Source organism: Acanthochromis polyacanthus, chromosome 1, assembly GCF_021347895.1.
Source record: "Acanthochromis polyacanthus isolate Apoly-LR-REF ecotype Palm Island chromosome 1, KAUST_Apoly_ChrSc, whole genome shotgun sequence".
Taxonomy (NCBI): Eukaryota; Metazoa; Chordata; class Actinopteri; family Pomacentridae; genus Acanthochromis; species Acanthochromis polyacanthus.
In genome coordinates, this window is record NC_067113.1 from 40,192,881 (window position 1) to 40,216,879 (window position 23,999).

A 23,999-nucleotide genomic window follows, 5' to 3' on the forward strand; every position below is an offset into this window, starting at 1 on the left:
AAAACAACAAAAATGAGACACCAAACAAAACAACAAAAACAAGACAAAATTTCGAATAAATTAAGTTGGAACTGTCTTTTTTTTTTTTTTTTACTTTCTCATTTTCCATCCCTTTCACTTTCAGTTCAGAAAAATGCCACATGATTAAAAAGTTTGGTGGTTACCATGGTTAACAGTCAGCCTTTGTGGACCTTACAGCGTCTGACGTCATGACGCACCGCTGAAAATATAGAACCCGGAACCAGAGGAGAGAAGCTTAGTAACCGGCACGAACTGTCACAGAGAGCTTCGGCGGATATTTTATCTTCATTTACTGTCTTTTTTGGCCGTTTGAACCGTAAGTAAATTCATCTTTGTGTCTACAAATGCCTCACATGAGAACAAAACTTGTTTAAAAGTTTGTTAAAAGTGTTTTTGTGTTGTTAAAAGTTCGCTTGAATTGACTAAAAGTCGTTTTTAACCGACTAACAGCCGAACCGACCGTCTTTAGTCGTGTTTCTTAAGCTGACATTTAGGACGTTATTTCGAGTATTTACAGCCGCTTTTTGTTTTCCTTCTCAAACTAATTGAATCCCAGTTTGCTCTGTTACAGTTTAACTTTCACAAAAAGTAGTTTTCCAGCTACACAGAGCAGCTAAAGTTGCTTTAAACAGCTGTAAAGTCTCATTTTATTTCATTTATTATATAGAACAGTCAGTTAACGTGCTGATGTGTGTTGGAGGAAATAACAGCTGGAATAAAGTTGGATCATGTCAGGACAAAATCCCGATGGTTTCAGTTTCGACAGGAATGAAACCTAAATGACCAGAAAAGTAAATCCTCCAGACTGCCAGGAATCAGGAATAAATCAGATTTCAGTTTAACTTAACTTGTTGTTCTAATGAAACTTTAACCCTCCTGTGATGTTCTTGGTCTAACTGACCCGTTTTAAAGTTAAAATAAAATCTGAAGCAAACATCCAGTACAAAGGACATGAATGAACGGGAGAGTATATAAGAATATGTTCAATATTCAACCTAATAATAGAGAAAGTTGGTCTGGAGTCATCTGAAGAATAAATCTGTGTTTTACAGAGACCTCAGGAGGATCCATTTGGAGAAGACGGTAAACTTTAGGCACTTATGTTCCGTTAAAATATTATCAAACTGAGGCAATCTACAGGTTGCAGGAGCATGTTTTGAAAACAAATAGCCATACCTGCTAAACTCGTGGCTCATATTGCAGTTTTAATAAGTCATGATGCATTTTTTTCTCATTTTTTAACTGGAACTTGAGCAGTTTTTTTTTTTAAATGTATTGATCAGTTGTGTGTTTCATTCATCTGTGCGTTGCTTTAGGCTAACATAGCTGTTTAGCTGTCTTGTGTCAAAAGTAAACATTTTCGGTGTATGAGTTTACGATCTTGTAGAGAAAACAGTAACAGCAAAAAAATGCTAATTATTTCTTCTAAAATATCAGTAAAGAATCAACATGGGACCAAATGAAGCTGAGAGCTGCTGGTAAACTCGCACCAACCCCGACCACACGTTTTACCACTTTATCGTGATGTTTGGGTGTATTCTGGTTATGTCTCCTTGATCTACAGTGAACCAAGATGTCGAACGGACACGTGGAAATCCACGACCTGTTCTCCTCCCACCACAGCCCGTCCAGCGGCTCAGACCCTGAATCCACCTCAGACAGCAACAGAATGGACGACACGGTGGAGTTCAGGTTGATGATGGCGTTCGCACAGAGGCGACGACCGCAGCAGCAGCAGCAGCAGGAGGAGGAGGCGAAGTCAAATGCAGTCGACGGACCGGTGAAGGATAGCAGAGATGCTAACGGAACGACGACTCCATCCCAGACACCAGAGAAGACTGAGGTGAGAAAGAAGAAGAAGAGGAAGGGATGGAAACGTCTGTCGAGCATTTTAAAATGTGTCAAACCTCAGACAGAAGACCCAGAACCACAGCGACCGCCTCAACACAACGCCAACTTCAGGACTTTAAATCCTCCAGCTGATGAGCGACTGCCGGTGAAGTCACATGAACCCGGTATGTACAAAAACAACGAAGATTATCGGTTAATATGAACACAAATGGGATATATTGGAATGTTTTTAGTCTGACCAAAGGCCTGAAACTGAAGAAAAACATCACATTAGAGCTCCTCTGTCACCTCCGTCTGGTCCAGCAGCTTCTTACTGGTTTTAACAGATGACATCACATCAATGATGGCTTCCCTCCATTGGCTCCCTGTTGGTTTTAGAATTGATTTTAATATTTTCTTGATCACTTTTAAAGCTCATCAGGGTCTCTGTTGACCCTGTATGAGCTTACATTTGCTGCATACGCAAATGTAACTCGTCAGGACGCACAAAAAAGCTTGTTGCACCAATACCCAAAAGCCAACAGGAAGTCGGCCATTTTGAATTATGATTGGTATTTTGGACAATTGTGTCATTTTTGGACATTTTTAGAAGCTATAAACCCAAACAGGCTAACCCCGACAGAGCTTATATTTGTCCAGGATGTAGACCAGACATGGGTGATCAAAAGTCACCAGAATGCTCCACAGAAGTCTGAGGGTGTGGAAATGACGACCAGCGGAATGCGGCAATTTTAGACGTTTCACCATCAAACAGGAAGTGTAGTCTAGCTAGCCTCTGCATGCTCCAATCCGCCTCAAACTTTACAAGTGTGATCAGAGTCTGACCTTCATCACATCCATGGGTCAAAATACGCCCTCAGTCGCAGCACCACCTGGTGGACACGCTTGGAATTGCTGACCAACAAGGATGCAAGGACCCGTTTAACGCAGCACATTTTTGATGCCTTAAAATACTTAAATATGCGAAAATTTGCACACACACCCAGACATTTGACATTTTAGGGAAATGGTACACGTGTGTGCTGAAATGGCTCAACAGCGCCCCCTGGAATATTATGAAAATTCAGACCCCAGACCGCATTTCTCCTACAGCTGTGAAACCCGGTACACATATGTAACTCGTCAGGACGCACAAAAAAGCCTTTTGCAACAACACCCAAAACCCAACAGGAAGTCAGCCATTTTGAATTGCGATTCATATATATTTGATCTATAATTTGTAAATTTGTAATTCTGTAATGTGAAAGTAAAACAAGCTTACTTGAAGGTTCACTCTGTGTGACTAAGAACTCAGGAAGAATTTCATATTTAAATTTTCCCCATTTAAACGAGTAGTTTCTGAGCTAAACTTGAAAACTTTGGGAAACATAAATACTGATGGTGACGCTATCATTTGTCACCCACTGGTTCTAACGTGGGTAGCAGGGTGGAGCAGCTTCACCTGTCGGTTAGTCAACGACTGACATCTTTGTCTGTTGAAAGCAAATGTGAGCAATCAGGGTGGATCTGACTGAGAACTCAGAGATTCTATTCACACTGATAGAACAGCTACCAACAGTAACTTTATCGTGTTTTTTACTCTAAATGGGACCATAATTTACTACATGAACATCATGGAGTCTTCAGAAGGACTCCAAACTGGCAGTTTAGAGCGTAAACTCATGTTTATAAATGAAGTGAGAAAATAAACTTCAGAACAATCTGACTTTATCCAATCAGAGGAGTCGCCTCTATAATTTCTAATTATTTACCAGACTAACATTACAGTTATGTCTATGTGATTGTGTGCTGTTTATGTGATATACAGACTTGTTTGAAGTGAAGGGAGGTGCAGTGAATCACTTGGTGACACATTTTCAATTATTCCGAGTCAGCCCTGAAAAGCTGCTGAGTCATCTCGCCAAAAATGGGAACAATTTTTCAGTTTAGAACCCTGTAAAACCCAGGTTTAAAAATCAGTCTTTTTTTTATTCTGTATATATATGTCAGGGTAGAGACTGCGATTTGGTAGAATTGGAATTTCTACCAGTAGAGATTGTGATCGTAGTCTCTACCAGTAGAAACTCCAATCCTACCAGTAGAGATTTGTCAGGGCTAAGGTTAGACTTTTAAGGTTAGGGTCAGGGGTCAGGGCAGGGGTCAGATTTAAAGGTCAGGGTTAGTTAAGGTTAGGGGCAGGGGTCAGATTTAAAGGTCAGGGTTAGTTAGGTGGAGGGGCAGGGGTCAGGGCAGGGGTCAGATTTAAAGGTCAGGGTTAGTTAAGGTTAGGGGAAGGGGTCAGATTTAAAGGTCAGGGTTAGTTAGGGGCAGGGCAGGGGTCAGATTTAAAGGTCAGGGTTAGTTAAGGTTAGGGGCAGGGGTCAGGGCAGGGGTCAGATTTAAAGTTCCATCTCTACTGGTAGGATTGGAGTTTCTACTGGTAGAGACTCCAACTCTACCAAATCGCAGTCTCTACCCTGACATATATATATATGATTTTTATATATTCAAGTTTATGCATATATATACTTTTTTTTGCTAATTTGTTGGCTTTTTTGTATATTTGGGTTTATATAGATAGATTTTTTTGGTATTGTTTTTCTGTATTTGGGTCTTACAGGGATAAAATGTGAAGGAGCTAATATGTAAAATTGCAGCAAAAGTTTTATTTTCCAGTTTATTGACCTTCTGCCAGCTGGTATTTATACTCTCTTGTTTCTTGTGTTTTTTTCCAGATGAGGCTAAAGACGACGATCGTTTGGCCAAGGCTGTGAGCAGACTGACGGAGATCGCTGAAGAAATCCCCTTCACTCCTCCAGAGTGGGAGACGGACTCCAAAGACGGTGAGAAAGCAAAGTGTTTGTGAGAACATGAATACGTTTCTCTCTTAAACCAAATGTTTGAGGTTTGTCTGTACATCCCTGATCCGGCCTGATGGAAGCCTCCAGCTGCATCTGCTCTGATAAGAAGCTGTTTCATCCACTGAATGTTTTCTAGAGTAGAAAGGAAGAATCTGTCTTGGTGACAGTCGTGGTGTTAGTGAGGACTGCCAGTTGTTGTTTGTACATTTTTTGTCACTCTGTCATTTTTTTGTCTCATTTTGTTTCTCGCTTTTGTAATATTTTTGTCTTGTTTTTGTTGTTTTTTCAAGTAAAATTCGAGTGCTACAGTACTGCTTCCTGTTTAGTCTGTAAATCCGTTAATCTGTTTGTTTTCTTGTATTTTTTCCTCATTGACTGAAATTCTTGTGTTTTCTAGGTGAGGCGGAGAAGCTTATTGGTCTGATTCTGAGGGAAAGTGGAGACAGACTGAATGAGCAGGTATCAAACGACTTGTTATCTAATCTGAAAAGTTTCAAAATGTCCTCTTACTTTAACTCATCAAGTTCCAGGACGTTCTTCTGGAATTTATGGCAGGAGAGTGGAGGTTATTGCTCATCAGTTCTGGCAGGTCTAGAGTTCACTGATCAGTGTTTCTACAGTTTGTTAATCATCTCTGGTGAACATGAGAAACATTCACCAGTGATCAGACTTCTCTCCAGATTCAGCCTCACTTCTGTTCTTCTTATGTTCCGTTATCGCTGAGCCAAAGCAGAAACAGGTTTTCCAATGTTAAAGACGGTCATTAAATGTGATTTTCCCAGTGAATAAAGCTCTTTAAAACACTGAACATGGCTTGTTTTTCCATCTCCTCCAGGAGCTGAAGAACGCCAACATCGCAGCAGAACTGTTCTGGAACTACAGCTTCTTTAGGGAGCTGATAAATAAACTGCTCATGATGATGGGCCTCAGGAACCCCGACCCCGAGGCTCTGGGGCCTCAAGCTTCACCCAAAACCCAGATCGCCGTCACCTGTGAGGTGAGAACAGTTTAAAGTCTTCTCTTTTTGGTGTGCAACAAGTTTGATTTCAGATCAGTAGTGACTTAAAGCTGCTGTCCGGAGTTTCCGTTTGTTTTCAATTTATGTATCATTTTTTAACAAAGCTTAAATGTGTTAGTCTAGTTCGATACTATAATATAAAGTTAGTAGAACGCGATATGAAAATTTATTCCTGAGCTCCGCCTTCCTCTCATAGACCCCCATGTTATTCCAAAAAGCGCCGGTTGCTGCCGACCAATCAAGTTCGAGCTTCAGCTTTGTCATGCTGTCAATCAACGGTTACGCGCACAGCAAGCAAGCCCATGCAGAGGTGGGCGAGCTACGCACTACGCAACCGCGCGCACATTTGTTTTGCTTGTGGAGGAGAGAGCATCAGGGATCAGCAACTTCCAGAAAAGTTACCAATCCCACGGCTTGTCAGGCCAAGAGACTGCAGGACGTTTTTTGGCTCGGGGTGCTCGCCTCGCTCCCCGACCACGGCCTCCATAGCCCGCCTGACGGCTTCGTTTAGATGCCCGACCTCTGGAGGAAGATGTTGGGGCGTCTGGGACATACTCTTCGTCAGAGGAGTCATGCAATTCTGAACTCTAGATAGAAATAAATAAACAATGTAACACATATACACGCGTAAATGCACTAAGTTTGATAAACAACGTCATCCAGAGGGATACACGAGTGTAATCACATATTGAAACTTTACTCGTTCGTCCTAGCAGATTCATGTTATTTTGGTATTAGGACAAGTTAGACTCAATACAGCATTCTAACGTAATTCCTTTATTTACTAAATGTACTAAATGTAGAAGAGTGGAAAACAGCAAAACAGGCGAGATGCTGCAGCACTCCGGGCACTTCTCTCATGTACTGCGCGCGTGCACAAATAAAGGGGCGAAATCAGAGGGAGGGACCAACAGTGTTTTGGGAGACGCTGCGATTCAAACTCCAGACACGAGCTTTAAAACAGCCGACTCTAAACTTTTTAGCACCACGGGCCGGAATAATAAAAACAAGACACAAAAACCGAAACACTAAATGACAAAAATGTGACATAAAATGATAAAACGAGACACAAAACGACAAATCTGAGATACAAAATGACAAAAACTAAACACAAAATGACAAAACAAGATGCAAAATGACCAAAAATTAGACCCAAAATGACAAATCTGAGACACAAAATGACAAAAATGTGACATAAAATGATAAAAACGAAACAGGAAATGACAAAAATGTGACATAAAATGATAAAAAAGAAACACGAAATGACAAAAATGTGACATAAAATGATAAAAACGAGACCCAAAATGACAAATCTGAGACACAAAATGACAAAAATGTGACATAAAATGATAAAAACGAAACAGGAAATGACAAAAATGTGACATAAAATGATAAAAAAGAAACACGAAATGACAAAAATGTGACATAAAATGATAAAAACGAGACACAAAATGACAAATCTGAGACACAAAATGACAAACACGAAACACGAAATGACAAAAACTAAACACAAAATGACAAAGACTAAAAAAATGACACAAATGAAACACAAAATGACAAAACGAGATGCAAAATAACCAAAAATCAGACACAAAACGAGACACAAAAAGACAAAAATGAAATGGGAAGACAATAGTCATTTTTCAAAATAAAACACCCCGCAGACTCCGCCAGAAATGAAACGTAAAATAAACGGTTTTTATTCTCGGTTGGAGACTTAAAGGACCATGAAACTGTACGAGGTAAAGATCAGAGAAGTAAAAAAACACGCCGTTCTCAGAGTTTAGAGTCACCGCTCAGCTTCCACGTCGTCATCACCTCCCAGTCTGGTGAATCATCGTCTTTGAAACGTTTCTCTTCCCCGTCAGGTCACCAGTCGTCTCTCTGAGGTGAACTCTCTGCCCACAAACCTCCTGATGCGCCACGGAGCCCGATACCTGCAGGACTACTACGCCACCTGGGCTCAGCAGCAGGGCGGATACGTACGTACAAACACCTCCTCATGCAGTAAATCTGACCGTTAAGCCTTTTAAATGACTCTAACGTCGTCTCTTTCAGGAGGCAGCCTTTGAGGAAGACGAGGATGAAGTAGAGTGAACTGGACGAGGTCTTCTAGCTCCACAGCGCCTCCTGCTGGCCGTCAAAGAAGCAGCATTACAGTGAGGAGCACAGAACAGGAGATTAGTGCTTTTATTCAGACAAATCTGCTCACATAAGAACGTCTGCAGCTCTGAGCGTTAAAACAAACGATCATGTCCTCTCAGGGGCGACGAGACGGAGAATAAATTATTTTTGTACCGTTTATATCCTCTGTGATTAAAGCTGTCGATTTCTGAGGACTTTTTGAAATCAGCATTATTTGCTTTGTGGTTAGAAAGAAGAAATAGAAGTGTAGTTTAGTCAGCACTTGCACTTTTTAATCATGGAACACCAGATGTGTGATAGAAGTGGTGTTGTTTGTGTTGTTAGATTTTTATTTTGTGAACGGTTTGTGTAACAGGAATAAATAATGACCATTTATATCACAATGCATTCTGTCAGGTTTCACGTTAAGTGCAGAAATGTGTTTGAAAACTGCCTAAATGCTACTTTTTTTAAATAATCTGCTATAGTTTGATAAGTGAGCTCAGGTGAAAACAGCACTGCCATGTGGCCAAATGGGGAACTGTAACAATGAGTCAAATTAGAATAGATGAGTAATTGTTGTTCATTTTATGGATATATTGACATGTTTTATTCTTGTGACAAGTTGTTGTATTTATTTTAATAAATTCATCACAAAGTAAACGATTCCAAGGGTTTGAGATTTGGAAATGATCAAAAAAAGACAACAAAATAACAAGAAGCTTGTTATTTACAGTATAACATAACTTTCCAGTTAAGTTTTTAAAAAATGCTTTGATTTTCATTTTATATTTACAATACCAAAATAAAATCGGTAAGAAGCAGAAACGAATAAAGGTCCGGTTTTCATTTTCTGAGACCGGAAGTGGTCATCAGCAAGTGTGGAGCCAAACAGAGTACGGTGCATAGACTGTATATAATTTTTTTTCGTTAGTTTTCAAGGTCAAAATGAGAGATCAGGTGGCCGATCTTAAAATAAATCAATACTGAATTTTAAATGAATCGTTAAAGTTGGCGGAGCCAGGGGGCGTGGCTATACTTGATAGACAGCAACAGAAGCCTCTGCGGTAAAATGTGGGCGGGATAAGAGAGTCCTCAGCCAATCCTGCCCCTAGTTGCTCTCCGGTCCAGTCTGTTTGATGACGCTTTTTACGTCACTGGCTCCAAAAATCCAAAACGGCGACCAGGAAGTAGCAAAATCCGGGCTTCATTTTCTCGGTGTTGAAACCAACGGGTGACGTCACGGTTAGTTTACGCCTGGAGGACCCCCGCCGACCAGAGTGCGGGTGAGTGAGGTGTCCCCGTCGAGGGTTTTTAACGTTCCTGGCTGATAATCTGAGTCCTTCTGGTGATAATTCTGGCCGTTTTAAGTGTATGTGTGTGAAATGAGAACTTTTTATCACTTCTTTTAATATATTTCTATTTGATATTTCCCACTCTTCTTTTTCCTTTATAAATGGACAATATCCGACCTAAACGTGAGATTTATTTTTAAGTACTGTGAAAATGTGTTTTGTTTTTTACTTATTTTTCTTTCTTTTAAGTGTATGTTTCCATTTTTTTGTTTTTCACATATATCAGTAAAAATTAATAAATTTATAAACAATAATGAAAGGTTTTTGCATTTATGATTTATATGAAATGTTCCTATCAGTGAAGGGAGTATTTGTGAAATGTTTTAGTAAAATATTCAACTGAAAAATGTGTTTTTATTTTCATTTTGATTCTAAACGGCACAGAATCTGAAAGAAACTAGAATGTAAGAGTTTTTGTGTGTTTTTGTCTTTGTTAAGCCATAAAACGAGTTTACTCGTGTTGTGGTGTTTTGGGTGCGTAAAATGTTTGTTTTCCCAGCGACAATAATGAATCTAATCTAATGAAACCTAATCTCTCTGACTGGAGTTCAGGTTTTGTTGAGTCAGTTTACACTCAGAAAGTCCAGTTTTGTTCTCACAGCAACAACAGGAAGATGCAGAATTTATGCTTTATTTGCATTAATCCTCCTCCAGCTTCTGTTGGTTTTAATAAAATTATCTTTTAGTATTTCTCTGTGTTTTCCAGCATTTTGATTTATATACAAGGAGCCGCTTCCCTGAGGAGAGTCTTTTAGTTTTCAGGTAATATGATGGTGGGGAAAAAAAGTGTTCCTGCAGTAAAGAATCCACTGAATTATTATTCGATCCATGAACTTGTCATCAGGATCACTCAGTTCTTCTCCAGTTTGTTGCTGCCATCAGTGAACAGGTGATGATGTCAGCAGCAGGTCAGTCTGTGATTGGAGCAGTAAAACCTCTCTATACTAATGTAGATGCACATAAACTGTGAAATCATCACATGTTAGATTTATTTTAAACTTTTGTATCTGTGTTCCCCCCCGCTGACCTGAGCAGGTGGTACGTTCCACTCAGACACACCTGACGGGATCAAACCACCTGCACACAGCTCACAGCTTTCTACCCGAGTGGAGCTACAGAGACACCCAGTGGCTGATCGGAGGAACTGCAGCTCCACAGGTCAGTTCACATCAGATCAGATCAGTAGCACCTGGTTCACACGGAAACATCATGATTCTGGATGCACAACAGACTCCAGTTAGTTAGAAGATACTTGACTTGTTCGTTTAAAGTGTTTTCCTCAAAACTCAACCAGCTTCATTCGAGTAAATCATCATAAAGTTAATGTCACGTTCAGATGATACCAAAGAGTAGCTTCATGTTTTCTCTGCTTGAGGCTTAGAGCAGTTAAAAATAACAAATTTGAGGTTCTTACAGATAAATAATGAAGAAAAATCTCATCCGTTGTCAGCCGTGTCAGCAACGTCTGCAAAGATGAAGGCAGACAGACGCACAAATGGTGGTAATCAAGAAACATATTACCAAAAAAGATCACTAGAAAAAGCAGACATTATTTTATGATGATGTTCAAGTCACGTTGTAAAAAAAAAAACTCAATTAAGTTTTGAGGATGCTGTGAAAACATTGTAATTTTAAAAAATTAGAATGAATCACAGTAACCAAACACAGAGTTGAGGAGCTTGTATTTTGAGAATTTGTAAGTTTGTGGGTCAATAACTCATGTATGTTAGTATATTGTCCAAAAAGGAATTAAAAGGTCACAGTTTAGAATGTCGCCTTAACCCATTGAATTACAATCACCTCAGTTGTTGGTTTTTTTTTTTTTTTTACCAATTATTTTTATTTATTTAAAAACAAGGTCTGAACTTCATTTTTTATTCAACCTTTTTCTAAAAAAAAAAAAAGGTGGACACCACGCATTTTGCTCGAGAAATATGGATTTAAGAAACAAATGGATAAAATGATAGACAGTGTACTGAACTGTGAAATGTGATGTGAACAATAAAATAATCCAAACACCATTGAGGGATTCACTCTCCTGTATAGATTCCTGCATCTCTCGCTCGTTATCCATCGACTGTCAGCCATATCTGGATGCACTGCCCCAGCACTGCATGCTTTTATGGCTAGCTTTACTGCGAGGAAACTATTCTAAACTTTGCAAGCACATCAAAATCAAACTGAAATCTGTTTTATTAGCCAGGCCATAACAGAAAGAGTATGCACAGCACTGGCAAAACATTGGGTCTGTCTGTGAACTGAGCATAGCATGACACTAATAATATGTTGTGATGCATCCTTTCTGGACTCATTCTCTCAGCTCCACTGTCACTACTATTTACTAATCCTTATCTTTCTGGTAGCCATTCCTCCTCACGTCTACTACCATCGTCCTTCTCACTTGATTGTGGTAATTCCTCTTCTATCCTCTAGGCCCGTCTATTACGCCCTGCTCCTGAGCTCTACAAAGTAGAAATACATGCAAAAACTTCAAGTTACACTCTAACAACATTAACAAGCTTATTTACAGTTAAAAAAAAGTTCCTGCAGATGACATATTGTGAAGAACAGCAGCAGTAACAGCAACAGGACATTTCTTCTTCAACATGGAGTGAATATATTCAGTCCACCAGTAAATCTTTGCAGAATGTGTCGATGCTCCTGGAAGCTGTTCGACCTTTTCTGGTTGTTAGATATTTGAATTCTTCGTACGTTTCTAATAGAAAACTATTCTGTTTGACAAAGTGGATCAGTTTGATCCATGTTCGACCACTCAGGCACAGCTCAAGCTTAAAATTGCTCTCAGCTACCATTTTATGCATTTTATGCATTTTATGCAACGTATGCGAGAAGCTGCATGCGTGAAATCATAATGTTTAGCTTTCATCGCTTTCTTAACACTTGACGAGAAAAGAAGTGAACGATAAATGCAAATAAAAGCACGCAGTGCTAACGCTGAATATATGGAGTCACAGGAGCGCCACAATAAAATATTAAATATAAATCTGAAATAAATACTTTTATCTGTTCAGAAATAAGGAAAGAAATGTGAAAATATAAAGAGAAATCAATAAGGAAATGTGTAAATATAAAGAGAAATAAAAAATGTATCTGTTTAAAAAATATGGAAATAAATGTGTAAATATAAAGAGAAATAAATAAGAAAATAAATATGTAAATATAAAGAGAAATAAATAAATTTATCTGTTTAGAAATAAATGTGTAAATATAACGAGGAATAAATAAAAGAATAAATAAGGAGGCAATGACAAAATGGAAAAATAAAAGTAAAAAAAGAGAAAAGCAAAGACAAAATTTACCTTTTTACCTATTTATTAATTTATTCTTGTATTTATTCCTCTTGATATTTACACATTTATTTCCTTATTTTTTAACAGATTTATATTTTATTGTGGCACTCCTGGTACTCCACATGAACACAGAGGGATGATATAAGTTCAATTAATATTTTTCCAACCTAAATTTAGCTATAAACACAAACATGAACATTTAAATACACATAAAACAAAACAAAAACTCATAAATGTTAATAATTTTCTTCTTCTGCGTCACCACAAACGCGTCTCTTTTTCCTCGCTCCTGATTGGCCCATTAACAGGAAATAAACATCACGTGACCTCGCAAATCAGCTGATCCCTCTGTAGACATTTTTAGCAGTCACGACTGCGGCGATTGATTCAAACCTTCTCCTGTGCGATTCTCCGGTAAATTATTTGTATTTTACGGCTCGCGTCGCGGATTTAAAACGTCCCGGTTGTCACTGACGGCCTGTTTGTTGTCGCTCTGTGTCTAATTTGTGTCATTTTCGTTTTTCTCCGTTCAGACGGACCTGTCAAAGCTGCGACCATGGCGCTCAGCGATGCCGACGTACAGAAGCAGGTAATGAGACGTTTTAACCTTCAGAATGACTCCAGTCAACCTTTCGTCGTCACATATTGCACAAGGACGTCTTATGATTGCTTAAAAACGCGTTCTAACTCTGAGGAATCCTTCTGCTGGCTGCAGTTTTAGCCGGAAGCGTGTGTGTGGTAGAGAATGACATTGAAATAGCTGCAGTGGGCTAGCATTGAATTAAGCACCAGCATCAGCTAGACTGCTAGGTTTGAGGTGTTGTAGTGGGGATTTTGTGCGTATGAATACAAGTTATACGTATAAATAAGTGGCAATTTTCAGCCAGTGCGGTGTGGGAGCTAACGGAGGGTCAGTGGTCACATGATGAACACATGCCAGGCCCCGATGAGGAACTTGGAGTGACTGAGTCCATGTCTGCTCACTGGAAATCCCACCACACATGGAAAATAAGCTTCAGGGACCAACATGAAGCTGCAGAACTTAACTCTACGTTTCTGATGGTTGGATTTACCATCCTGAAGGGCAAAAATCCATATTAATGGACTCCTATTCATTGCAGCGTTATTCGGTTTTTCACTGATAAAATACCTTTAATTTATATTTACACATTTTTAAAGCAAAGATTTACTGGTATCAGCTTCTTGTCTACAAATTTTAGCTACTTTTTCTTGTTTTCTGTTGTTTATTGTTCATTTCTGACAGCTGGCTACACATTAAAAGCAAGTATTAAGCAGTTTATGCTCTAAACAACCAGTCAACAGTAACTCAAAATAAAAACAATTGTCAGATGTATTGGAAGTCATCTGAAGTCAAGCCATTGTTATTTATTTTACACATACACAGCAGCAGCTTGTAGAATAAGATTTAACCCGAGTAGAATAAATATTAAAGCTTAGACTCTGCAGTGATATTTATGGTGGGAATTTCCACCCGTCCATTATCTATACAAAACAATGCTTAATCCTGCAGAACCCAATCATGTGTGTATATATATGTATATACATATATATTTATTTATACTTCCATGCACATGCATGTACATGTATTTATGATATATATATATATATATATATATATATATATATATATATACATACATACATACACACAGATTAGGTATAAAATAATCTGTAAAAAACAAAAGTAGAAAAAAATGAACAAAAAAATTACATAGACGTATGTAGATATATACATGTATATATATTTTTAAATAAAATATTCAAAAATAGCAAAAATAATATTGATATATATAATAAATAATATATATGTTATTTTTATGTATATATAGATGTATATAAAATGTCAAAAATACTATATATTTTATTTATATTTGTACACATATTTACAGATTATGCATTTATTTATTTTTTACAGATTGGGTTTAAAAATAGACTGTAAAAACAATAAAATATCGAAAAAATTAGGGAAAAATATATACATATATGTATAATTTTTCTTAATAAAATATACAAACAATTCTGAAAATAATATAGATATGTCTAATAAATTATGTATCGATATATTTTTGTATATATATATTTTTTTGCAGATTATGTCTATATAAATAATCTGTAAAACCCAAGTATAGAATAAAGAGCCATATATTTATCTAAAAAAAAATATATATATATATATATATATATATATATATGTAAGTAATGAAAAAAAAACACTAAATAAAAACTGATGATGTGTTTTTGCAACAGTGGGTTTTTACAGGGCTCATCCTCATTAGGGTCACGGGGGGGCGGAGTCTGTCCCAGCTGACTTTGGGTGAAGGCAGGAGACACCTGGACAGGTCACCAGTCTGTCACAGGACTACACATAGAGACAAACAATCACATTCATTCCCTACAACAGACTACATGTATACTATACTGTATGGCTGTATAAAGTATGACTAACATAGAACTAAAATGCCAAAAATATTCATAGAAAACCCAGCAAATCCAAGGGTTCTTTAGATCCCCTATGAGCAAGATTGAAAGTGAAAATAATTGTCGGTTCATCCTTGTAGCACGGACTAGTCTGTCTGCACTGTAAACTTACAACACAACTTTGGAATAAATGAGCAGCCCAGAGTTGCAAAACAGAGGAACTGACGTGGTTGATAGTTACTCCTGTGTTATAAATGCAGTAGAACAAATTATGTGCACTGAAAGCATACAGAGGATGCACATTTGGAGACCTCAATATACAAATGTTTCTGAGTGAAGTGACAGATTTTCAGCAGAGTTGCTTCACAGCAGGGCAGCACATCTTTAAGCATGAGAGAGGCCTTTTATCTGTGATTAGAGAAGCCTTATTTACCGTTTCATTCCCGTCACAAGGTAGAATATTTTTAAAACCCACAGGATTTTTTTTTCTGAACACATTTGGAGGATCCTGCAAAACCCTGCTGCATGATAATTTACTTGAAAAAAAATAAAAAAGAGTTGTAACCTGTTCCTAAAGTTGCACCTTTTCAAAAATTGTAGAAAGAAATTCCACACAGAGTCTATAAAGCACAACAAATTCTTTCAATTTAAATTTTTACTAATATGTTGTACTTGTCTCGCACATTATATTGTAATATTTTCTCCATAAAATCCAGCACAAGGATTTTCTGTGGGTTTAATGAAGATCTTTAATGATCTTACCTGATGTTTTCATAGAGAATAGCACTTTAATAACTGACCTGTGCTTTACAAAAAGGCTTTAATTTCTGAATTTGGAAGTAGAGTCACAGATATTATGGAATATAAATAGTATTTTTTATCTGGATTGTAAGAAGACTCTTTGAAGTTCTTTAAAAATGCTGCGTTGGGGCATAAAGGGTCGTTTTTGTGACTGTTTCTCTTTCCTGTTCCAGATCAAGCACATGATGGCCTTCATTGAGCAGGAGGCCAATGAGAAGGCCGAGGAGATCGATGCAAAGGTATAAACGCACGAACACGCCACCACGCAATGGAGGCTGCGTTAGATGAGTGATCACTGTGGGTTTCTGGGAGATTTTTCTGCATTTTTATTCGAGAACCGTCAGTTAAGAATCGGCAGAAAATGACAGATGAGGAAAGTCAGCAAAGATCAACAACCTGTCATAGCTGTTAACGTATCGTCTAGAAGAAGTATGAACTAGGGTCATTCCATATCATTTCAGAAGTTATAGAAGTCTGAAAATGGTCAACAATTTCAAGTCTTAATTTTGGCTGCAATAATAGGGTACCCTAGCCTAGCCGCGCTAGACAACCCACGGCAACGAATTTAATTCTCTGCCAGGGTGGGTCTAGTTACCCTCCATAAGCCTCGAGGTTGGATGCTCCTAAAAGTGGCCGGACCAATCACCATGAAGTGTAGAGTCAGAAGGCGGGCGTAAATAAGTGACGACAGAGGCGCGACGATTCTGACAGAAACAACCGGAAACAACCATAGAAACAAGGATAGACAAGAAGATGGCTGCTCACAATAAACAGTTATCTTTCGACTCAGCTTTGGCCACAGCCCTTAAAGATTTGAAGCTAAAATACAACTTGAAAGATAAACAAAGGATAAGATAAGAACGATAAATAAGGCTTCACCGAACTCCTGCATCCTCTGATTTCCTGCGCTCTAGGAGCCTATTCGTTGCGCTGATTGGTTGTATACCAACCCAGTTGCTGAAGAGTGATTTGATAGACAACCTTTTAGCCCGCCTCCCTCCCTGTTGAGCGGTCCTAGACCCTTGTGTCTTCAGACCTGGGTCTAGCGCGACTAGGCTAAGGGTACCCCCTACCTACTTCAAATGGCCATAACTTTGAAACTAATGACAATAAAGCATTCAAATTTTGGATTTTCCCATCATGTATAATGTATTAAATGTATGTAAAAACTTGGCAAAATCTGAGAGGGTCAGGTGGGAAGTTTTCTTAAAATAGTTCTTTAGGACGGGGATCCTCATTTTATCATCAACCTCCGGCGTTTTGTCAAAACTAGTTGACGAGCTGAACGGATGAATCCACGGCGCTGCAAGACAGATTTATTTCCATTCCCTGGTTGTACTCCACCTTGGGTTGTGCTACATTCTTTAACTTTTTGTCCTTCATTTCGACTCCCAAGTGTAAGCCTGACTCTTCTGATGGTGTCTCCATGGAAGTGAAATTAGGTAGAATAAAACACTTCAGTGAGGACAAAAAACAACAAACATGGGTCAAAATATTGTAGCGACCCTCTGTGATGAATGAGTGAGACTTTATCTGGTTAAAAAAGTCAGATGTAGTTATTCATGAATTGTAGTAGATCTTATTTACATAATAGAGGCTAAATGCTTAAAAACATCTGTCCTGCCAAAGTCTGTAAGCTGTCCATAATTAAACCTGGGATAATAACGGTTTAGTTTGACCCCTAAATTTAAAAAAAAAGACAGTCCAACGAAGGGTTTCTGCTTCCTCTGAGTGAACTGTGTCTCCCCCTGCAGGCAGAAGAAGAGTTCAACATCGAGAAGGGCCGTCTGGTCCAGACCCAGAGGCTGAAGATAATGGAGTACTATGAGAAGAAAGAGAAGCAGATTGAACAGCAGAAGAAAATGTGAGTCATGGCGAGACATCACAGGACACGTCGAGTTTTTCCCTGCTTCCTCAATCCAGTCATTTTAAGAACAAAGAAATCACTGTGTGTGTGGCAGAGTTTCCTTAATTTTATTTTAGCTGCTTTGCCCGACAATAGGGCTTTTGTAACCTGCGGCAAACAGTCTGCAGGGTTTTCACGCGAACAAAATCAAATCCAAGTCGATCCGGTGTGAGTGTTGTTTGTGTCTTTAACAGTCAAATGTCAAACCTGATGAACCAGGCTCGACTGAAGGTGCTGAAGGCCCGCGATGACATGATCTCGGTACGCTGCTGCACATCATTCTGTCTCTGTTTTCTGAACATTAAAAAGATGGAAAGAGTATATAAATAATAAAGCACCAGCAGTAAACACCCTGTGTGTATTTGTGCCATCAGGAAATGCTGAATGAGGCTCGCCAGCGGCTCGGAAACGTCGCTAAAGACCCGTCCAAGTATCCAGCTCTGTTGGACGGATTGATCTTACAGGTTAGTTTCAGCTTTCAGCCTCCAGACTACACATCTGCTGGAGCTCAACCAAACCAATGTAGAACCATCTCTTTTTATAAGACAGGCGTGTTCTTTGTCTATGTGTTTCCAAACTGAGAGGAGCTGAAGTCTTATTAAACTAAATGCATCAAAAACAGGACGGCCGCTGCACACATTCAGTTTATATGTTGGAAACACGGGGATGGATTATCAGCAACCTTCACTCCTGTGTTCTGATGCTACGTTGTGTTAGCTTATGAGGTACTACTACAGTCTAACAGAACGGATATGCATTAATTCTTACTTCCTGAATGTTGTCATGCTCAGTTTTTGAAACAGTTGCTTTTAAATCGGATTGTGAACGAGTGAGTTTATTGATATCGCACCTTATCGTACGCGGAAGCTATTAACCCTCCTGTTGTCCTCATTGACGGGTCCCAAAAAATATTGTTTCCTTGCCTGAAAAAAATACCAAAATTCAGCAAAAAAATTTCACAAATTTCTGAAAATTTGCAAAACTTTAAGGAAGAAAATTCCAATAATTTTTAAAGTTTGCCTTAAAAGTTTTATTTAAAAAAATCCTTCAGATTTGGCCAAAAAATTCTTGTAAATATTTTCAAAAAATAAGTAACAATCTTCCAAAAAATCCTAAAAATATCTAAAGTGATTCCATACATATCAGTAAAACTTCTAATATTTTCTTTAAGAACATTCACAAAAAATCAACCAAAATCCAGCAAATTTCACTGGATTTTGGTTGATTTTTTTGTAAATGTTATTAGGAAACATTTTTAACATTTATTTTTTTTCGAGCAAAAAATGTTTAAAAATTTCCCGAAAATGTTGAAAATGTGGACATTAGAAGTTTCATTCTGAATTTTTTTCCCCACATATTCAAACTTTAAAATGGATAAAGATAATTAAAAAATGAAGCTAAAGCAGAATAAAATACAAATTAAAACACAGGACAGATGAGCTGAGTAAAGTGCGCTCAAATTTAATAAAATGCATAAAACTGATTGACCGAAATGACAGAAAATGAAAATACAGTTGTGTAAATGTACAATAAATCTAAGTAAAAACCAGCCAATACATCAAATGTGATATTAAATAGAATGGTTACATTATAAACAGTAGAGAGGCGTTTCTGTTATTTTTAGCCCGACGGTAACAAAATGGAAACATTGTAACCTTCAAAGACCACGGCTGGGTAACATTGTTCATCTTTCATATCAGGGCTTCTATCAGCTTCTGGAGCCCAAAGTGACCATTCGCTGCCGTAAACAGGACGCACAGCTGGTACAGGTGAGTAGCTTAAGTTTGAATGTCGCCTTTTTATATTTTATTGTCAACAAAAGACCACGTTTGCTCAGAAGGCTGTAAAGTTTTGAATTGCCTTGCAGGCGTCCATCCAGAGGAACATCCCCGTTTATAAAGCAGCTGTGAAGACCAACCTGGAGGTTCGCATCGACCAGGACAACTTCCTGTCCCCAGACATGTAAGCAGCATCACATTTAACGCTTTAACCCCGTTTGAAAGTTTGAAAATGTGGGGAAAAAATATATTTTCACAGGGAAACTTCTGATGTCCACATTTTAAACATTTTTGGGAAATATCTGAACTTTTTTTGGAAGGAAAAAAAGAATTGTTCTAAATGTTTTTTAAGAACATTCACAAAAAAAATCAACCAAAATCCAGCGAAGTTCGCTGGATTTTGGTTGATTTTTTTTTTTTGTGAATGTTCTTAAAGAAAATAGAAGTTTTACTGATATATATGGAATGACTTTAGATATTTTTAGGATTTTTTGGAAGATTTTTATAAATTTTTTGAAAATATTTACAATTATTTTTTTCATTTAAATTTTTTTTCTTGCCCCAAAATTTTTAAAAATAAAGCTTCTAAGGGAAACTTAAGGATTTTTTTAAAAATTTTCTCCCTGAAGATTTAGCAAATTTTTTTTTAGAAATTTTTTTTGGAAGATTTTTACTAATTTTTTTGAAAATATATACAAGAATTTTCTTGCCAAATTTGGGAGATTTTTAAAAGTAAAACCTTTAAGGGAAACTTTTAATGAACTATTGGAATTTTCTTCTTGAAGGTTTTACAAATTTTCAGAAATCTGGGGAATTTTTTTTTTTTTTTTGCTGAATTTTTGTATTTTTTTCAAACAAAGAAACTTTATTTTTTATTTTTTGGGTGCCCGTAAATGAAGACAGCAGTAGGGTTAAAAACACATGTAATCTCACAGACCCAGACTTTCACCTAATAAATGATGCTTCTTCCATATTTGACCTGTCTGGTTTCTTGTTTGGCGTTTTCCTGCCTGCAGCTCTGGAGGTATTGAGCTCTATAACGGCGACGGGAAGATCAAGGTGTCCAACACCCTGGAGAGCAGACTGGACCTCATGGCTCAGCAGGTGGGAAAAACACATCAGAGTATTTATCATTTATATCACCGCACTTCTGTTTAATTTAGACTCAAATACAGTGCCGTTTCTTTTGTATGTGTGTGTTTTTATGAACTTAGTGCTCAGATGGGGTTAATCTGTCTGCTATATTTTGTTTTAGTGTTTTTTAAATTGTGAAAAACGGCTCTCCTTTTAATCAACTGCGATCTTGGTAACAAATTTGCATCTGACACAAATATAATTTCTGTGCTTTCATGTCAGACAAACTTCTTTTTCCGTGTCAGTTGCTGCATTTTTTTAATATTCCATTCATTATTTCTTTAAATTTGCGTCTTTTTGTGATTTATTTTGTGATTTCTGATGAAGGAATAAGTTTCCATACGTAGGAAAAATAAACATTTTATGTTAGACGACCACTTTTTTTAATATAATGTGCTCCGTATGATTACCATTGTTTCGAAAACACATAAGACGTGTTTTCCACTGCTGATGAAGTCATGCTACATTATACATTTTCCTGTTATGGAAACTTAAGCTCCACCCTGTGCACTTATTTATAAGACAGATTTTTTATTTTTTTTCATTGAGAGTATTTGTTTTTATTTGGAGTGTGGAGCCACTTTACACTTTTAAATTGGCAGTTCCCCGTATTCCTTCGAAAGTAGTCAACGACAAAAGAGGAAAATAGTTACTGTTTTTGAAAAAATATGCAAAAAAATCAGTTAGTCATAGAAATATTGTCATGCACTTGATGCAGCAGCGTACTAAAGAGACAAATCAATAACAGCAGTCCAGCATGTTTTTAATATGAACCACAATAAAGTCACTTTTGTACATAAAACACAAAAGACAAAAAGAAGCATCATTATTATTATTATTCAGTGTTTAGTACTTCATTGATTGCTCTCATCAAGCTGCTCTTTCAGACCATACTCAGTTTCTAATCATACATGAAGTACAACAGCATTTTTATTTATTCTTTTTACAACTGCTTTGTCTCAGTTTTCGTGTCGAGTGATTTTATGATGTTTTGTGATGATGCAACACGCTCCTAAAAAAAAAAAGCTTTTCACTGTCGGATGTCTTAAGGTTGATTGTTTGGTTGGTGTTTTTTGCGTATATTTACACTTTGAAAAATGCACGAAGGATCAAAAAAGTTTGAAACAATGAGAATAAGCAAATGAAACAGAACAGAATGGAGTAAAAACGGGCAAAAGGTGAGTGCATGAGCGGGTAAAGAGAAGTATTATGGGTGCTCTTCAGGATGTAGTGGAAAAAAATCCATTGTAACAGCAAAAAGAAGAGATCCGAGGCACTCCGAGTACCTGAAGCCTTTATTGGCTCATGGACAGCAGTTTGAGCCACCTCAGGGCCTTCATCAGAACATAATACAACGCCAGGGCTGAGGTGTGCCTCATAAGGGCTGAAACCAGGTCACATGACCACACCACCTGATGCAAGACATCACTATTTGGCGGTAGAATAGCAACATTTAAAGACAAAGAGAAACACTTTAGAAAATTGGATTAATTCCAGAGAGTACAAGTTTCCGTCGCCCACCAACACTAAAGTCGCTACTTTCTACCTGCTGCCAGAAATTCACAAAAGTCTTCATGACCCAGGAAGTCTGATTATAAATGGAACTGATGCTCGGAGTGCCTCGGACCTCTCTTCTTTTTGCAGAACAGAATGGAGCGTTGATAAGTAGTAAATAATCAGCGTATGGTTCGTTCTTTGGTTTTTCCCTTTCAAAATAAAATGAGACAAAACAAATCACCGTTTTATTTTGTTTAAAAAGAAAAAGACGCTGCATTTTAAAAATCTCATGCAAAAATCCAACACAGTGTTTTTTTTACATTATTTAAATAATACATTTCTACATTTAGGTTTTGAAAACTGAAAAGCAAAAAAAACAACGCGGTTTGTTTGGGTTTTTTTTGTTTTTTTTAGATTTTATTTTGAAATGGAAAAACCAAAGAACAAACCATACACAGATTAATGATTGGGTCCTTGTCTGAAAAAAATAAAAAAATTCAGCAAAAAATTCCCCAACTTTCTGAAAATTTGCAAAACCTTCAAGAAGAAAATTCCAATAATTCATTAAAGGTTTCCCTTAAAAGTTTTATTTTAAAAAAACACTAAATTTGGCAAAAAAAATTCTTGCAAATGTTTTCAAAAAATGAGGAAAAAATCTTTCAAAAATAAAATCCTAAAAATATCTAAAATGATTCCATATATATCAGTAAAACTTCTGATATTTTCTTTCAGAACATTCACAGAAAAATCAACCAGAATTTGCTAAATTTTGGTTGATTTTTTTATTGTTTGTGAATGTTCTTAAAGAAACATTTTTAACATTTCTTTTTTTCCACAAATGTCCAAAAACATTCCCAAAAATGTGGATGTCAGACGTTTAACTGTGAAGAAATGTTTATTTTTCCTACATTTTCAAACTTTAAAACGGGTCAGTTTGGCCCGCAGGACGACACGAGGGCTAAACAAATCCGACTTTAGTTACATTTGTGCATCTTTTATACTTAAATATAGAGCGGAAAAGATTTATGGAAAAAAAATCTGCACATATTTTAAAACTTCTGTAGTTTTCATCTCTCAGCTTTGAAGCAACTCGACTGAATATCTTCTCATTTGAAGATGTCCTTTTAGATTTTAGGATTTTTTTTTCACAAAATGATGACAGGGTGAAAATAACTGATCATGAAGACTCTGATTTATGGGCTGTTCCTCTGTTTGCAGATGATGCCTGAAATCCGAGTGGCTCTCTTTGGCGCCAACCCGAACCGCAAGTTTCTGGACTGAGAGCCTTCGCCGTATCAGAGACAAACTCTCCCTTTTATTTTGTATTTTTTGTTTGTCTTATCAGAGACATCATTCCTTTTGTCTGTGAAGTTTCCCATGCAAAAAGAGACGCGTTGTCGTGTGATGTGTTGCTGTATTTTTCTGTGCATTAAGGGACATGGTAGACGCTGCAGATGTGCACGCCGCACAGCTGTAAGGACCCGTTTACTCTGCTGCTCTCCTTCTAAGGTCTCGGTTTACACTGATAAAGTCAGGGTGTTTAACAGCTTGTCCTCTAATTGGATCAGTCTTCATGACAAACGCGGCGTCTGTGTCGCGGTTTTTCCGGTTTCGTTCGCCTCTGCCCCACATTAGAAGTTGTATGGGGCGTTGTGTTGGTAATGTCCGCTCCAACCGATCGCAGACGACAAATGGTGTCCTAGAAGCAGAACTGAAGACCGTACATGACCTTCCAGAGTTAATTTATTGATGTTACATCGCCTGTTGAATTAAGAGTGGGTGATATCATTCCAGAGGGTGCACTGTATGTATATGAGGTTTCCAGATTAAATTATACGTGTGTGTGGTTGTTGTTTTGTTTCTGATTGTCTCAAACTGAAAATGTTCTATTGTGGAAAAGTAAAATAAAGAGTATAAATCATTA

The 23,999-nt window shown here is 37.5% G+C and overlaps 2 protein-coding genes across 3 annotated transcripts; both read left to right on the top strand.

Moving 5' to 3' along the window:
* The first annotated feature begins 71 nt into the window (after positions 1-71).
* Positions 72-8,521, top strand: LOC110961930 (apoptosis facilitator Bcl-2-like protein 14). 2 transcript variants are annotated; one of them, XM_051951883.1, is made up of 8 exons: positions 72-337; positions 1,074-1,104; positions 1,586-2,036; positions 4,587-4,694; positions 5,110-5,171; positions 5,548-5,709; positions 7,599-7,712; positions 7,789-8,521. In XM_051951883.1, the coding sequence occupies exons 3-8, from the start codon at positions 1,595-1,597 to the stop codon at positions 7,825-7,827; spliced, it is 927 nt and encodes a 308-aa protein (XP_051807843.1). In that variant the 5' UTR covers positions 72-337; positions 1,074-1,104; positions 1,586-1,594; the 3' UTR covers positions 7,828-8,521. The 2 variants fall into 2 exon arrangements, with proteins under 2 accessions (XP_051807843.1, XP_051807839.1); XM_051951879.1 differs by lacking the exon at positions 1,074-1,104 and having other exon boundaries at positions 74-337.
* Positions 8,522-12,809: 4,288 nt separating this feature from the next.
* Positions 12,810-23,999, top strand: atp6v1e1b (ATPase H+ transporting V1 subunit E1b). Its single transcript, XM_051953189.1, has 10 exons — positions 12,810-12,934; positions 13,054-13,109; positions 15,934-15,999; positions 17,515-17,624; positions 17,861-17,927; positions 18,041-18,130; positions 19,367-19,435; positions 19,534-19,628; positions 20,461-20,548; positions 23,294-23,999. The coding sequence occupies exons 2-10, from the start codon at positions 13,077-13,079 to the stop codon at positions 23,354-23,356; spliced, it is 681 nt and encodes a 226-aa protein (XP_051809149.1). The 5' UTR covers positions 12,810-12,934; positions 13,054-13,076; the 3' UTR covers positions 23,357-23,999.